This window comes from Macrobrachium nipponense, chromosome 7, assembly GCF_015104395.2.
Source record: "Macrobrachium nipponense isolate FS-2020 chromosome 7, ASM1510439v2, whole genome shotgun sequence".
NCBI classification, from domain to species: domain Eukaryota; kingdom Metazoa; phylum Arthropoda; class Malacostraca; order Decapoda; family Palaemonidae; genus Macrobrachium; species Macrobrachium nipponense.
The window spans coordinates 46,765,925-46,784,815 of NC_061109.1; the positions used below are offsets into that span (position 1 = coordinate 46,765,925).

General features: G+C 39.4%; 1 protein-coding gene across 5 annotated transcripts in view; it reads right to left on the bottom strand.

Moving 5' to 3' along the window:
- Window positions 1-18,891, bottom strand: part of LOC135217454 (GATOR2 complex protein WDR59-like) — a gene marked incomplete in the record, with an annotated part of 356,363 nt that overhangs the window by 73,195 nt on the left and 264,277 nt on the right. For 2 of the 5 annotated variants that reach the window (XM_064253331.1, XM_064253327.1), the window contains 1 exon segment: window positions 18,413-18,505. In XM_064253331.1, coding sequence (XP_064109401.1) covers window positions 18,413-18,505 — 93 coding nt within the window. 5 annotated transcript variants of the gene reach the window in all.

Genomic DNA, 18,891 nt, shown 5'->3' on the forward strand with positions numbered 1-18,891 from the left:
ACTTAACGTTATTTATATGGAAATATTTCGAAACTGATAAAAGCTACAACCATGGGTTGTTTTTTGTTGTATTGTGCATGAAATTGCGCACATTTCCATATACAAAACATTATGTAATGGCAAATTTAAAAGGGTGCAAACATTAGGGACAATCGCAGCGAAAAATTTATCGGAAGAGTTATCGCACGAACGTAAGGAAAAAGTTTTTTCATAAATTCACCATAAATCGAAATATTGTGCTAGAGACGTCCAATTTGTTGCAAAATGAAGGCAAATGATTGAATATTACTATAATATAAGAATTTTAGCTTACAATTGCGTTTCTTGACCATTTCGGTAGAGTCAAAGTTGACCGAAGGTTGAAATTTTGCACTTATCGTTATTTATATGAAAATATTTCAAAACTGATAAAAGCTACAATCATGAGTAGTTTTTTGTTGTATTGTACATAAAATTGCGCACATTTTCATATAATACTTCATGTAAATGATAATTTAAAATGGTGCAAAAATTATGTCAAAGTGAGAAATAATTTTTGAGATGGTGTCACTGATACTTTTTAGTCGCGAGAAAGAAATTGAAATCGCGCTTGCGCGCCTTGCGTAGCGATTGTAAACAAAACAACGCCTTGATCCGTGAACTCCCAGCATCCCCCAAGCCGCGTGATTCAAAAGTTTTTGGCTGGTAGGCCTATAAGTATTTTTCCGCGAATTTTTAAAAAAACTTTTTTGAGCCGACGTATGATACGTCCAATCGGCATACGGGAGACATTTTGACTCGACGTTTAACACGTCCAATCGGCGTAAGAGGGTTAATTAAAACTCAAGAAAAACAACTAAAAATTTTCATACTTGGTTTTTTAATAGTTTTATTACAAAAAGTGCATTTTATGATGAAATTGATAAAAAAAAATAGGAATTTGTGGATATTTCTCATAGAAAAATACCGCGAATGCGCGAATTTTCCGCGAATAATGCGGGGAAACGTTCCTGAGAGAAATCCGTGAATGTGTGAGTCCGCGAATCCGGAGAACGCGAATACGGGGGCCAATTGTAAAGCCCTCCCAAGGAGGAAAAGTGGAGACTCTCCGACGTTCCCTCTTGCCATAAAACTTCCTCCAATGCTCCAAAGGCCATGCCCGGCATTCCGTACATGGAATCGTAATCGTACAAAAATTGGAACGACACCTACTGCAAGTGATGTGAGGGTCCGTAGCTGACGAAGCCAAGAAACGAGAACAAGGAAATCCAGGAATTCCGGGGCACCAACGCTTATGTCGAGAAGGAGCAAAAGAAGCCATAATATTAGGTAAAAACACACACAAACACACTAAAGGAACGAAACAGGCAAAAACCGGGAAAAAGGCCAAGAGAGGAAAAAACCCAACTCTCGTCCCAAGGCGGTAAAGAAAGACTGGAGTGGATGTTCGGCGTTTGACCACTCTTCACCCGATCTACGCATGCGTTGCCAGATACTACAAGATTCCTTGCTTTCATCTACTTTTTTACCAGATCCAGCTAGGCGCTAGAAATGATCCTATTGTTAAAACCGAACAAATAAAAGAGTAGTTACATGTCATTGTGGCTTGTTGAAATAAGCCTAGTACATCTTGTAAACTGACCAGTGCGACATATATATTCAAATTAGTCTTATATCATCTAAGATGTAAAAATATTGTGTGGTCATTTAAAACGAACTTCATTACAAGTACTATCCTACTTACAACCAAGTTTGGTTCCGACCCACTGGTTGTAAGTCAGAATGGATGTAAGTCGAACCTTAGAAAGTTGGCCGAAAACGATAACTTGGGTTAGGGTATACTATCAAACCTGTTTGCTATACTAAAAGTGGTCCCTACTTAGTAACTGTAATGTAATGTACAATCATTATTTATCAATCTTTTTAACCATAATGTACTTCTACCTAATACATTTTAATCATTTATGTAATAGTATATATTACGTACAATCAGGCATTGAGTTACAATGGGGTTAGGTTCTTGCATGCATGTCAGAAGTCGATTCTTACGTAAATTGGTTTGCAATTCAGTCTACAGTACAGTTAATACCAAATGATGCTGCAGATAGGGCAGGGTAACTCAAACTGATGCTGCCTGAGTGATGAGAGTTCTCATGAGATGGCGCAGTGCCAAGTAACTCAATGGTCAACTGTCTGAAGTAAGGTTGTAAGTACGAGTGGTCGTATGTCGAGCAGGTTGTAAGTCGGATAGTAGTTGTAGTTTGGCATGTCTGTGTTAATTACTGATTTAATAATGTTAGTATAAATTCCTGTATGTAGTTAGATTTTCCTTTACCAAATAAATATTGGGTTTGTCTTGAAGTAATTACTATAGGCAAGCTTGTGGCATTAAAATGTGATTAACTTTGTCAAAATTTCTCTAAGAATTACAATCATTTTAGTGAAAAATTGAGGTTGATATTATGCATACTGGGTATCTAATTTATATAATTTACCATTTGTGAACAAAGATTCAATAATAAAATATGGCCTCGGCACTTAAATCATATTTCTTATTATTACTGGACCATTTTACTGTATGTTATATTTCTGCTTCCATGATTAACAGTTTCCCTACCTTTTTAACTGTGATCAATAAAACCTTTCCAATCTTGTATATGACTGATGATACATTATAAAGGAGAGGAACAAAGAAATCATTTCTGGGCTCAGCTCGTGTCGGCCTATGAAAGGATCCTTAATATCATTCTTTCTAGGTAAAATTAATCTAAAATTACCAGAGAAAAACAAAATTAAGAAAATGTCAGTAAAACTGACTCGCTCACTCTTAAAAAGAAGTGTCGGTATGGTAATAGGGGCGAGTGGGAACACTACCACGAGACATCACCAATTAGACCTTCCAACTCAGAATACAAGAGAGAGCTGATACCAACGGGCGATGCAGCCGCTAACTAGCTACTACTAGAGGACGCCCACGGACAGCAGCGCCCCACCCTAGCGGTTCATCCTTAATATTTGAGCGCTAGCGTACAGACGCATTTTTCTCTGTGCTGTGCCTTTTTACGGGAGGTTTTCATTATCTTCTTCGAGATGGAACGTTCTGCAATTGCAACGGCTAAGTTAAGTGACTCATAAGTAATGTTTTACTATAATTTTGTTCGTTACCGGGAACCAGTATGTCCTCTAATAGGTCATATACGGTTTCCCGGTTGTCTCGTGGCGGCGCCATGCTGCCTTGTTAAGAATTCCCGGTCTTCCATACTGGGACTTCTTATACTTATGGGCTTACCCTTTACGTTCATCGTTTTTACATCGAGTTTTAGCTAGATTAGCCCCCTTACCATTTCTCTTAGTTTGGTATTTAGGGCTATTATTATTATTCCAGCCCAGCATCCCGGCTCTTGCTCTTCATCGGCTTTCGCTGGCTCCGAGTAGGCTTCTGTTCCTCGGAACAGTTTGCCTCCTCCTGGGCTTCTTTTTCTTCTACTAAAAGTGTCTTTTCCATCTTTACGATGTAATTTTATTCTATTTAGGGTGTTAGGCTAGCCTAGGTGCATGTTCCATGTATTGGTACAGCCTGGTTCACGTGGCCCCTCCCACGGTTGTGTTGCTCGCGGGCTTAGGCCACTTGCGGGTCACGTGTTCCTTCGCACCTTACCTTCCCCTTCCCTAACTACCAGGTATAGGGAGGTGCTTGGGGGGACCCTTGGTTGTTATGACAACCTCAGTTGCCCTCCTCCCTTCCTCTCTGAGGTGCCAGGGGTTCCTCCCAGCAGGGGGTATAGGGCGACCACTCATTGGGTACCGTGTCTCCGAGCGGGTAGTTGTTGAGACGGGGAGGAGTAGGCCAACCCCCCCCCTCTCTCTCTCCCGCCGTGTTACGCCGAGACCCTCCCCCCCCTTCCCCAGTTGCTCAGCCACCTTCCCTTTCTATAACGAACGGAGCCTTCCGTCGCAGCCGGGGCACCTTTGGTTATAGATTACTGGCTCCGCCAGCGGGGCGGGGTGGTCACTACTAGTGGTCGGTTGCTTGCCTACTATATCCTTATATCTCTCCCCCGCTACGGAAGGGAGCTTGCTTCTTACCGGGCACTCTCTAGTAGACGGTGGAGGAAGGTTTGATATTATTGTTATTTTAAGATATACCCACCTAATTTTACGATGATTTGTTTAATTTTATTATTCATATGCTTACCATCCCCGCCATTTTTCGTCGTGGTTTCCTTTTACCACTACTCCTGGTGGTTGGATTCTATCGTTTTTGTCCCCGCCGTCAGCGGAGCATAGCCTAGGACAACCAACCAACCTTGTTACCACACGTTTTATGGCGGGGCTCTGGTTTAATCTAACTTTCTCGCTCCGGCACCAGCGGAGCAACAACTGTTAGACTGTAAGTGTTCTCCTGATACTCATGTATTTTTCCACTTACAGGCTACCAACTGTCAGGTCCCGGCGTGCAACGCGACGTTGTACGACCCCTGCGGCCACGATGAGTGCAGGTCTCACGCTCCTTGTGCCACGTCTTTCAATGATATGATCGTCTGGTACCCGGAAGCCTGCGCCATCTGCTACGACCTAGTCAGTCAGCTGGTGGAGGGGGTAAGTCGATTATAGGCTTCTTTATCACTTACTAACAACTCTTAGACTAAGTTTGTTAAACCCCGTTCCGCCATTGGAAGCTCATCTCGCCCTTTCTCCAGGCTACTAGTGTGAGGGAGGTCGCCTTGCTACCCTGAAAGCGTGGGTTTTTTTTTTTTTTTTTTTGGGGCGGCTTCGGGAAGAACGCCGCCAAAGGCCAGCCGTACATCCTTGACAAGAAGCTGGCCGTCCAGATCTTCCCCCGGCGGGCAAGTCAACAGGGTACGTTGACCCCTTGTCCACAGCCCCTCTCATAGCCTCCATCCAGCAAGATTCTCCAGCAATCTTTCGGGTCGTAGCTTCTCAGGAGTCGGTCCCGGACGTCGCTGCCCTGGACCTAACATCGAGCCGATGGCGGTTGGAGTAGAGGATTTGTGGTTGAGGTAGGTTGTGCGGGGCGCCCAAGGTCTTTTTCCTTGGGTGTTCCTGGGATCTTCTTCTCCTGTCCCCTTCTTCGAGCGCCTCTTTCCAAGGCTTTGTGGGATCTGAGATCCCTACCCGCGCTCCCGCTCTCTCTGTACCTCCTAAGGTGAAGGGACAGAGAGAACCGAAGACTCTATCTAAGACGACTTCTAAGAAGTCTCTTCGTCTTCTTCGGCTAGGAAGTCTTCGACTTCTTACGCTGACGCGGTGAAGGCAAGCCGAGCTCTTCTTACTCGAAGAGCTCTAGAAGCAAGGCTTCTAAGGAGAAGGCTCGCGCTCCCGCCGAGCCAGTAGTACCTTCTCCTGCCTCCACCGCATCTTCCACTCCGGCAACGCCGGTGGGAGGAGCGGGACCCGGCACCTTTGATCCCACTGCTTTCTCAGCAGTGGTGATGCAACAGGTGGGTGAGATGGTTTTGTTCACTAGTCTCCGCCCTGGGGACTAAATTTGAGCAGATGTTTGCACAACGTCAAGCACTCGTCTCAATCAGGCCAATCCATCCAGGATCTCTCTAACGGGTTAGAGAGAATGAGGACCGAGTGGCTGGGCTCTCTCAGTCCCCTCTTCCAGTCGCCCCAGTGCAAGTGCTGGTATTTTTCCAGCTCCCGCCATACGACTCTCTGCCAGCTTTCTCTATGGAGAACCCTTGGAGAGTAGCCGCCTACGCTCCATTTAAGGATGGGATGATCTCTATCCCGGAGTGTGGAACTCGAAGGATGAGGACTTCGAGTTTTATCCTCCGGGTCTGGCGCAGCCTTTCATCGGCTATGCTAGGCTGACTGTAGCGGCTCTTACTAGGGAAGACAAGATCTCTAGGGAAGATGTTCTCTACAGTAGGGATCATGCCCAACGGGAATGGGTTCACTGCCTTGAGGACTGGGACGTGCACAAAACACTAAGCTCCAAGCCTATAAGAGTCCTTTCACTATTTTTGCGACGGAAGAAGAGGCTTCTCTTCCGTTCGCCACGAAAATAGTAGAGAGGACTCTTCAGGACAGTCCTCAAGGATGAGCCCATGCCACAGCTAAGGGAGGGGGAGTCTACTTCTCCGCTCTTCCCAGCTTTTGGAGAATTGTGGGAGAACTTGCCAGCCACATTCACGCTTGGCAAGCTCAAACCGGACTGCGCCATGGACCAGTTCGGCGAGAAGCTTCCAAGACTGCCTGATTCCTTGATTCAGGCGGAGTTTGACGCGCGAACTAGGTTTGGCAGGTCCCTCAATTCTCTAATAATAACGGAAATGGCTGCTCTTTCTTATGCTACAGAACCGCTGTTTAAGATCTTGGCCAAATCCAGCTTCAGACGTTCAGACAGATGCTTTCGACTTCTTCCAAGCTAGGAGGAATTGCCGAAAGCACGTTCTGCAGGAGTGCACTATTAGGCACGAGCCTAATAGACTCCTGGCTTCTAGCATGTGGGAGCGGATCTCTTCCCAGAATCCGCTGTAAATGAAGTGCACCACGAGGCTGCTAGGCTCAACCAGAGCCTTAGAGCTAGGTGGGGAATTTCATCTAAGAGGAAGCAAGAATCCGCCCCCACTGCTGGTAAGAAACCAAAGAAGTCTGGTAAAAGGTTCCAGCCTTACCAGACACACCTAGCAACAGCAGCAATTTGTTCAGGCCGTCCCGGTTACCCAACAGGGACAACCTGGTAGTTCGAAACAGAACCAGCCCATCCTCCTGCTGTCTCCTCAAACACAACCGTCGACCTCCTATGCACTCTCGCCGGCCTTCAACCCTACGTATGAAGGTCAGGGCTACACTCCCTTTAACAAGCAGCCGAGAGGTAGGGCGAGAGGCTACTTTCGCCAGCGTGGCGCAGGACGGGCGACAAGGAGCAGGCAGTTCAGAGGAGGGCGTGGTGGTCAACCCGCCCATCAACAATGAGGCTCCCCAGGTAGGAGGGAGGCTGTTCCTCTTCCGTCACAGGTGGGGGTTCAGCAATTGGGCACAGAGCATAGTGTCCAAAGGGTTGGGTTGGAGTTGGATCAAAGATCCCCCTCCAATCAAATCATTCCACCAAATACCATCAAAGGAATTGACAGATTACGCGGAGGAACTCCTTCAGAAAGGAGCTATTGCGAGAGTCAAGCATCTAAAATTTCAAGGTCGCTTATTCAGCGTGCCAAAGAAAGGCTCAACAAAAAGAAGGGTAATCTTAGACTTGTCAAAAGCTAAACTCTTTCATTCGTTGCGACAAGTTCAAGATGCTTACCCTCTCGCAAGTAAGGACCTTACTTCCGCGTGGAGCCGTCACATGCTCCATCGATCTTACAGACGCATACTATCATATCCCTATAGCCAGACACTTCCGCCCATTCCTAGGGTTCAGGCTAGGAAATCAGACATTCTCATTCAAAGTGATTGCCCTTCGGTCTGAATGTAGCCCCAGGGTATTCACGAAAATAGCAGAAGTGTTGTACAACAATTGAGAACTCAGGGAATCATGGTAGCAGCTTACCTCGACGATTGGTTGATCTGGGCACCAACCGTCGAGGAATGTCTCAATGCCACCAAAAAGGTAGTTCACTTTCTGGAACATCTGGGGTTCCAGATAAACAAAACGAAATCCAGACTTACCCCGGAGTCTCGTTTTCAGTGGCTGGGAATCCAACAATGGATTTTGTCTTCCCACAATCTGTCAATTCCAGTGGCCAAACGGAAGGAAATAGCCAAATCTGTCAGGCAATTCTCAAATGCAAGCAAACATCAAGGAGAAACCAGGAAAGAAGTCCTAGGGTCCCTTCAGTTTGCTTCGGTAACAGATAGTCCTCTGAAAGCAAGGCTAAAAGATATAAATCGAGTTTGGCGATCGAGAGCAAACACCAAATCTCGAGACAAGTTGTCAGTAATTCCACAGATCCTTCGCAATCAAACTCCGTCCATGGTCGAAGGTAAAGAACTTAGCCAAGCAGGTACCCCTTCAATTTCCCCTTCCCAGTGTTACCATTCAACACGGATGCCTCCCTGTCCGGGTGGGGGGGGATATTCTCAGTTCAAACAGGTTCAGGGGACTTGGTCAGTTCAATTTCGCCAGCTCCACATAAACGTGCTGGAAGCAATGGCAGTATTTCTTACCTTGAAGAGACTGCTTCCCCCGAAAAAGTCTCATCTAAGGCTAGTTTTGGACAGTGCAGTGGTAGTTCATTGCATCAACAGGGGAGGGTCCAAATCCAAGCATGTGAACCATGTCATGATAGCCATTTTTGCCCTAGCAAACAAACACAAATGGCATCTGTCCGCCACTCACCTGGCGGGGGTAAGAAATGTGATAGCAGACGCTTTGTCCCGGTCAGTGCCTCTGGAATCAGAATGGTCCCTAGACGACGGGTCATTCCAGTGGATAAGCCGGAGAGGTCCCAGGTCTCCAAGTAGATCTCTTCGCCTCACAAGCGAACCACAAGCTCCCTTGCTATGTGGCCCCCAACCTGGACCCTCTGGCTTATGCCACGGACGCCCTGTCGTTAGATTGGGATCATTGGAGAAAAATTTATGTTTTTTCCTCCAGTGAATCTTCTCTTGAAAGTCTAAGCAAGCTGAGGACTTTCAAAGGATAGTAGCTCTGATAGCACCGGATGGCCCAAGAGCAACTGGTATCCTCTTCTTCTGGAATTGGGTCTCCGACCTCAACGGATTCCCAATCCCAAGCGTCACAATCAGTACAAATGAGGACTGTGTTCGCTTCCTCAGGAATTCTTCAGACCCTAACTTTATGGACTTCATGAAGTTTGCGGCTAATAAAGATGCTAATATTGATCACAAAATATTCTCTTCCTAGAATCAGATAAGAGAGAGTCAACCATTAGACAATATGACTCAGCTGTTAAAAAATTAGCATCTTTCCTGAAAGAATAAACACTACAACCATGACAGTTAACCCTCTTACGCCGATTGGACGTATTAAACGTCGAGTCAAAATGTCTCCCGTATGCCGATTGGACGTATCATACGTCGGCTCAAAAAAGTTTTTTTTAAAAAAATTAAAAAGCGGAAAAAAAAGATACTATAGGCCTACCAGCCGAAAACTTTTGTATCACGCGCCTTGGGGATGCTGGGAGTTCACGATCAAGGCGTTGTTTTGTTTACAATCGCTACGCAGGCGCGCAAGCGCGAACTTTCTTTCTTATCGCACTAAAAAGTATCAGTGACACATCTCGGAAATTATTTCGTCACTTTGACATAATTATTGCACCATTTTAAATTATCCTTTACATGAAGTATTATATATGAAAAATGTGCGCAATTTCATGCACATACAACTAAAAAAATACTCATGATTGTAGCTTTTATCAATTTTGAAATATTTTCATATAAATAACGATAAGTGCAAAAATTTCAACCTTCGGTCAAACTTTGACTCTACAGAAATGGTCGAGAACGCAATTGTAAGCTAAAATTCTTATATTATAGTAATATTCAATCATTTTGCCTTCATTTTGCAACAAATTGGACGTCTCTAGCACAATATTTCGATTTATGGTGAATTTATGAAAAAACTTTTTCCTTACGTTCGTGCGATAACTCTTCCGATAAATTTTTTCGTGCGATTGTCCTAATGTTTGCACCCTTTTAAATTTGCCGTACATAAAGTTTTATATATGGAAATGTGCGCAATTTCATGCACAATACAACAAAAGACAACCATGGTTGTAGCTTTTATCAGTTTTGAAATATTTTCATATAAATAACGTTAAGTGTTTCAAAAATTTCAACTTTCGGTCAGCTTTGGAACTCTACCGAAATGGGTCGAAAAACGCAATTGTAAGCTAAAACTCTTATCTAGTATATTCAATCATTTACCTTCATTTTTCAACGACTTTGGAAGTCTCTAGCACAATATTTTGATTTATGGTGAATTTATGAAAAAAAAAAAATTACGTTCGCGCGGTAACTCTTCCGAAAAAATCAGAATTTTTTTGTGCGATTGTCGAAATGTTTGCACCATTTAAAATTAGCTGTTTCATAAAGTTTTATATATGAAAATGTGCGCAATTTCATGTAGAATACAACTAAAAAATGATTGAAGGTTGTAGCTTTTCTCTTTTTTTCGAAATATTTGCATATAAATCACGATAAATAGAAAAAAAACCACGTTCGGTCAAATTTGACTCTACCGAAATAGTTGAAAACGCAATTGTAAGCTAAAACTCTTACGGCCTAGTAATATTCCGTCATGTTTCTTCATTTTGAAACAAATTTGAAGTCTCTAAAACAATATTGTGATTTATGGTGAATTTTTGAAAAATATATTTACCCTTCACTCCGCGCGCCGATTCGCGGCCGCAAGTCTCCGAAATACGTACATGGCATTATCCTAATATTTGCTCCTTTCATATTAGCCTTTTTATAGAGTTTCATATATCAAAATGTGCGCAAATTCATGAAGAATACAATAAAAAATAATTGAAGGTTGTAACTTTTTCCATCTTCGAAATATGTGCATATGAAAAAATATATATATTAAAATTTCGACATTCGGTCAAATTTAACTCGTCCGAAATGGTCGAAACATCTGCAATTCTTAAATCTAAAACTCTTACAGTATCGTAATATTCAAATCATTTGTCTTAATTTTGAAACAAATTGGAAGTCTCTAGAACATTATTTAGAATTACGGTGAATTTTTTGAAAAATATTTTTGCGTCCGCGCGTTACGAATTCGTACTCATTTGTGATAATATTTTTCCGGTGTTACTTTTATTGTTTTACAATGTATTATATATCAAAATGATCGCAATTTAGTGTACAATACAACGCAAAAAAAGTAACTGGTTAGCTTTGACCGTTTTCTGCAACAGCGTGATTTGAATACAATTATGTATGAATTTTTTTTTTTTTCGCTACCTATATCGCATTATTTACATATGATAATGATATTATTTTTCATTTCTGATGGTTGCATTCTAAACTTCAGGCAATGACAAAAAAAGGAGCCAAAAATGAACTCTTAATCTTCAAAAGTACGCGCGCTGTAATTTTTTGAAAAAAATTATTTTTTTCCACTTCCGCGCTCACTCCAAACCAGGCCCGGCATACGGGAGACGTTTTGATTTTTAGGGCTCCGCTTAAGAGGGTTAATCTAGCTATATCCTTTTTCAGGTCCTTGTTTGAAAAAGGTTTAGCAGCTAGCACTATTACTACTCATAAATCGGCTTTGAAGAAGATCTTTCAGTTAGGTTTCAGATAGATCTGACTGAATCTTATTTCACGTCTATTCCTAAAGCCTGTGCTAGACTTAGACCTTCTCAAAGGCCTACTGCAGTTTCATGGTTCTTAAATGATGTCCTCAAACTAGCTTCAGATACTGACAACTCGTCTTGTACATTCATAATGCTTCTTAGGAAGACATTATTCTTATTAAGCCTAGCCTTCAGGAGCTAGAATTTCAGAACTGTCGGCTCTATCCAGAGATGCGGGTCATGTGGAATTCCTCCCCTCAGGAGAAGTTCTGCTTGCTCCGGATCGTAGCTTTTTAGCTAAAAATGAGGATCCTCTGGCAAGGTGGGCTCCTTGGAAAGTCATCCCACTTCCCCAAGATCCTTCTCTCCTGCCCAGTATCAACTTTAAGAGCCTTTCTATCTCGTACATCCTCAAGATCCTCAGGTCCTCTCTTCATGAGAGAAAAAGGTGGTACTCTGTCAGTAAAAGGTATTAGACAACAAATCCTTTACTTTATTAAACAAGCCAATCCTGATTCATTCCCAAAAGCACATGACATCAGGGGAGTAGCCACCTCAATTAATTACTTTCAACATATGAACTTTGAGGATCTTAAAAAGTACACTGGATGGAAATCCCCGACAGTCTTTAAACGTCATTATCTAAAGTCCTTGGAATCTTTAAAATTTTCAGCAGTAGCAGCGGGAAACATTGTTTCTCCTGATACTGTATAGTAGTCGTAGTATAGATCCAGGTCTCCTTTCTACCTACCTCAGCCAACATGCCTCACCCTATCGCCATGCTACTCGGATATCCTAGCCTTAGCCGCTGAATCATACTAGTGGATTGTCCCTTATTTTTTTGCTAGGGACATCCACACTTGTACTGATATTGTACTTCAGTGTACCTACCTTATTTTTATGCTAGGGTAGGACACAATGTGTTTGTATATTAGTAAAAATAATTTTCTAAGTAAATCTAATTTGTTATAATTACACTGCATATTATATACTGGGTGTTTACTGTAATTTTCTTTTAAGTACTTACATTACTACTTTCTTTTATGTTACTGTTTAAAATAAGTTAGACTTAAGTACTTAGTTTATAAGCTGTAATTGATTTACTTATATTATATCCCTCATTTTACAACTGCTTTTCATTTGTCCCTTTTTTCCCATCTTGTCCATTTCTCTGGTACTCTTTCATAGGCCGACACGAGCTGAGCCCATGAAAAGGGATTTGACGAAGGAAAAATCTATTTCTGGGTGATTGGCTCGTGTCGCCCTATGAAACCCACCCTGTATTGTTTGCCCCCCCTGCAGGACAAGATGTTTTTAGATTAAGGATGACCGCTAGGGGCGCTGCTGTCCGTGGCGTCCTCTAGTAGTAGTAGTAGCGGCTGCATCGCCCGTTGGTATCAGCTCTCTCTTGTGGGGTATTCTGATTGGAAGGTCTAATGGTGGAATGTCTCGTGGTAGTGTTCCCACTCGCCCCTATACCATACCGACACTTTTTTTCGAATTTCTTTTTAGAGTGAGCGAGTCAGTTTTTACTGACATTTTCTTAATTTTGTTTTTCTTCTGGTAATTTTAGATTAATTTTACCTAGAAAGAATGATATTAAGGGATCCTGTTTCATAGGGCGACACGAGCCAATCACCCAGAAATAGATTTTTCCTTCGTCAAAAATCCTTTTATATACATACATACAAAACATACATTCACCCCTAAGATATCTGCATTAGATATTTTCCCTTTACAAGGTTAGAAGTAAAATGAGCTCCTATTACCTGTCTTGTGGGCTGTCTTCTGGATTCCTATGGATCACTGAATTTTCAGGGTTTTCTTAATGGTCATCATTCTGCAATTTCTAAGTCTACTACACTGCTAAACTGACTGCTCCTCTTCCTTAATTGTAAGTCAAAGCATAGCCATTCAGTATCTGACATTTCAGTCCGTTTTCCAGTCTTTGGACAATCACCTATAAGTAACTTCCTCTTTTATGATATCAATTTCCAAATGCACTTTTGCCATTTCTGCATATTATACAAATTCCCTATACAGCACCTATTTCTGTAGCATGAAAAAAATTATTATATAATAAATACACACACACACACACACACACACACACATATATATATATATAGATATATATATATAAATATACATGAATATATAAATACTAAATATACATATACATTATACTACATATATATAATATATATAATAATTATCTATATATATATATTATATACCCAAATATATATATATATATATATATAAATATATATATATATATATATATATATCTATAATATATATTATATATATATATATATATATATATATATATATATATATATATATATATAAATATATATATATATATATATATATACTATATATATAAATATATATATATATATATATATATATATAAATATATATAGAATTATATATATATATATATATATATATATATATATATATATATATATATATATATGATATATATATATATATATATATTATATATATATATATATATATATATATATATATATATATATATACATATATATATATATATATATATATATATATATAATATATATATCTATATATATATATATAATATATATATATATATATATATATAAAAGGTATAAGCCACGAAGGAAAAATAAACAACGGAGTTTTTTGCAAGATCTTCCGACTGAACATCCTTTACTCAGCAGTTTGTCTGCCTGAGTAAGGGATGTTCAGTCGAAAGATCTTGCAGAACTCCATTGTTTATTTTTCATTTGTGGCTTATACCTTTATTAATGGATTTATCACGTTCCAAACTTTCTTGATTCAGTTATACACACACACAAATATATATATATTATATATATATATATATATATATATATATATATATACATATATATGTATACACACAGGCAGTCCCCGGTTATCAACAGGGGTTCTGTTCCCGGGAGTGTGCTAATAAGCAAAAATCGCTATCAACCGAAACTCAGTGATTTATGGTACCATAACTCTGCCTGTTATGGCGCCATAAATCGCAGATTTTATGCCGCCAGACAATCGCCATAAAACTGGATCGCCAATAACTGGGTTACTGCCTGTATATACACTCAAATTTTCAACAATAAGCTGTTTCTCCTAATAGGGAGGTCTCAAGTAAAAAGCAAAAAAATGGTAACTGCTATATTTATCATGTGTTTTTAACTGCTGAATCTAGGCTGAACCCTTTGCACAGAAAACTTACACACAAACATGACATTCAGCAGTATGATGAATTTCCATATCACTTCCCAGACACCAAGGCCCACTCATTTCACTTGGATGGAAGTAACATGCTCGCTTAAGATAAGCAACATTAAGCCTAAAGAGTATTTGAATGGTAACCACCACAAAATGTCACTCTGAGAACACATAAGCCCAGTTAGCATTTAAACTTAATAAAGCATGTGCTATGATTGTGTCAAAGTTTAAGCTTAAGAGGAGGGGGTGTAATTAAGACTAATGAGTTAGATAAAAGCAAATCAAGATGAACATTCAAGAAGATAATTGCTTACATATAGGGGGCAGAGGGAGTGGATGAGATTTATGTAAAATACCTTGATGAGGTTACCAGGGCAAAATGTAGTCTTTGTGAGTATAGAAAGATGGGAAGAAAGAATAAAAGTATCAAGATGAAGATATATAAAAAATTTAGTGAAGAAAATGTAAGGAGACATTACTGGAAGTGCAACAGGTGAGATCACATTCAGGAATATAGAAGAATGGATAGGGCAATCAAGAAAAAAGTAGTATAAGAGATAAAGTAGGCTGTTAATAAAAATAAGAGAAAAGAAGGTATGAACTCCAAGGAGACTATGTCGCTGCTCTACTTCTAAGTAAATACAGAATAAAAGACGAAAATTAACTTAATGCAGTCCTGAGTTGATACAGACAGTATTCTAAAGATATAGTGAGTGTGGAAAGAGTTAGGAGAAATTAGAGAATGCTTGCAGAGTTGTTTGTTGAGGATACAAGGAGGCCTTGAGGTAGAATAAGTAAAAGACACTAAGAATTAATAAGTTTTCAAGTGAACTGTTTTGTTAAGTAGTTAGTAAACCAGGGAAGGTCACTGGCAGGATATCAACAGAAAATGAGAGAGATAACAGAAGGACTAAGAGGGCTGATAAGTTTGGGTTCAGACATGGAAATTTTATTATGACAGTTATGAAAGAATTCTAACTGTAAGTGGGAATAAGCTGCATATGGCATAAAGACACATAAAGAGTTTAAGACGGACAAAGCAAGAGGCCCTGTGAAGGGTGTTTAGGATATAAGGTTAAAGGATAAAATGGTGAAAGCAATTAAAAGCTATTATAATGGGAGGAAAGCCTGGGAAATTATGTAGATGGGTTTGAAGAAAAAGGTCAGAGAAAAAATTGTATCCATGGCAGTTTAATATTTTTTATGGATGAAGTGATGCAAAAACTCACCAAATGGAAATTAGACACGAATTTGGGAAAAAATAAAATGAGTTGTGAATGGAGTGTGAAACAGTTGATGTTTACAGATGATACACTACTGAGAGTTTGAAAATGTTTGCCAGAGGGAAAATTAGAATGTGTTATTAAGAATAAGATTTTAGTACATAGGAATATGTACATACACCAAAAAGATATTGAATTTTTAAACAAAATTTGGAAGACTGGAAAGGGCCGATTCACAGAGGTACTCTATATGGGAGTAAATATACCCGATGAAGGTAGGAAGCAAGAAAATTTGAATCACAGAAGAGATAAAGCAAAATCTGCAGTAGAGTGGGAAAAATACTGTGAAGAAGAGAGGAAGTGTATGGGAAGCCAAGGTTGGAGTTTTTGATGGGATTTTTAGCCCAAATTATCCTATACTGAAATAGTTTGTATGATGTATCCTGATACTACAAAAAAGAGTGGCTGCTGTTTGTGTGGAAGATTAAGAAATATGGAAAACAAAGAAGCAAAACAGTTTCTGTAAGAGACAGATGGATCAGTGTGTTCTGAGATGGTTTAGTCTTGTGGAAAGAGTGGAAATTATAGGACGAGGAACAGAACAAGAAAAAGGGTTAGATAAATGATAATGAATGGCAGGAAAGACGCATGTACTGGAAAAGACGGGCCTCATGTCTGGGAAGCCCTAGAGTACACCAAAGATAAAATAAAAAAAATTTGTAAATTAAGTTAATAAAGAGTAAATGGAAAGTATATCTGAACATTACCAGCCTGATACAAAAGTGAAATGGAGAGCTTTAAATAGAGATGTAGTATTGAAAGAGCTTGATTAAACAGAAAAAAGAATAACGACAAAATGAATGAAAAATGGAATACAGTTACAGACACTAGTGGAAGGAGTCATAAAGTCAGCAACTGTTTGTAGGCATTTAGGGGAAGGACAACCAAATATCAAGACAAACACTTTAGGGATAAAATGTGTTTTCTTTATGGAAGCAAATGCAATAAGTTATGAGTAAGGGAACTTATAATAAGTTACAAATGGAGTGATGCTCACTGGAAAGAATGCAACCCCAGTGCATCAATAACAGAAAAAAAGGTAGATCTTGTTGTGCAAGTAACCAGACCTTAAGAAAACAATTAGGAGGAAGACTGGAATAAAACCAGGAACTGAAGGATTGCACTTGAAATGCAGTGGTATAATGGCCAAAAAAATAAATAAATAAAAAAAAAAGCTTGACCAGCATTAATTGGGATAGTAATACAAGAGAAATACAAGAGAACTGAAATTGTTGCAATATGTACAAGAGAGTTGAAAGTGACAATGACCAAATGTAAATGTAAACCAGGAATGTGAATATGAATACGGATGGTGAAAGATGGTAGGGGATGACTTGCATTATTTGACAGTAAGTGTACCAGATATAATGGCAGTATGAGAAAACAGGTGAAGCTTGAAATATGAGAGTATGCAACTTATTTGGATGAGAAAAGTGACTTTGGAAGCTATATTATAATGAACTAGGGATTGTTGGAACAATTCTCCATAATGAATGGAAAGTAGGGATACTACTGAAATGACTGAAATGGCATAATGAAGAGGCTGAAACTGATTAGATAAATTTTTTGTGATATATATATAAAGAGTAAAGATAACTTACAGCGAGCAATGGGGAATTATGAAGAGGTAAAAAAGTTAGAGTATTCAAGAATATCATCAAATGGTGTGGTATTGTAGAGTGAATGGAGAACAGGTGGAAAGAAGATAGTGGAGTATATTTTAGAAATTTTGAAGGGGAGGAGGAAATGAATACCTAAATACTGCTGGATAGACAGAGTTGAAGAGGTGTTTGAATCATTAATATCTGGGAAGTTTTGAATCATTAATATCAAGGAAGTAAGTGTGCATAAAGACTAGGAATTGAATAGTGAGGTGTAAAGAGGGTTACTGATGAGCTGGTGAAGCAGCTGTTAAGAAAGATTTCGGCACATGGGGGTTTCATAACCAAGTTGGCAGTAAGGATAAATACAGCAGCAATTTTTTTTCTTCACTAGAGCCCTCCCTCCTACTGAGGAAAAATTACTGATTTTTAAAAAAATCTATATTCTTGCTCTGAGAAGGACAGTGCTAATGATGGCTTTGGTTATTGCATGAGGCATAACAATGTAGTTTAAGTAACTCAAACAAACTATCAAACTAGTATTGTAAGTAGGGCAGGGCTCTTTGTTAAATCCTAAAGGAGCAAAATGGCTAAAGGGTATGACAACAATAGTCTTCAGAAGTTCAGAGCAAATCTTTACTAATTTGCTGTAAACTATACAGGACCTTTGTTTTCATAGACAAATGCAAATTCTATAAATCCCAAAAAAGTTGCTTACACTTGTAAACATTTGGACAAACATGTTTCTATATTATGAAGGGTTAACAAACATATAATTTGTCATATTCTCATTCACTCATTATTAACCTCAATATAAATTAATTTTAAGGTCATACTTGAACTTAATTATTGCTGAAAACCTCAGCATTTGAAAAAAGAAACTACTTGTTTTGCCGAGTGAATAAAAATGACAATATATACGTAACTAGAAAATACTCCCAAAAATTAAATTGCAGTTGAGGTATCAATACATCCCATAATAGCATAGCTGTTATCCAAGCAAAAGGCACTGTAATGGAGTCTACAAGTGAGCTCCAGTAAAAGGCTGTAACATTACCTTACCACCCCGAAGCAGACTAAGACGGTCCAGCTTAGCCCACACAAACGATTGTCTTTGGGATCGCTTCAGAGACCCATACTCAGGTATTCGCTGTCATGATGACCCATTATGTCAAAGAAAATAATACAGCAAAAATTTTAATCATTCAGAAATATAACTTCTGAAATTCTTCCTAGTAACTTACACGAGGTGAACTTAATTATGCTGTATGTACGTATATGCATATAAATTCAAATATACATACACTGTATGAATAACCTCAACTGAAGAAAACAAATGCTGGAATACCATCAGCACTGCCTTCAACAATTCAGCTTTTAGCTCCACTTCAGCACTTGCCAGTGCAGAGGTATAATGTACACAATTGTGCATACAAACTGAAATTATTTATGTCTTCTTAGCACTGTTCACAATTTCATTTCCATTCATATATGGGGAATTTCCTTGTATTAAACTAAGAGAAAATGTCAAGAAAA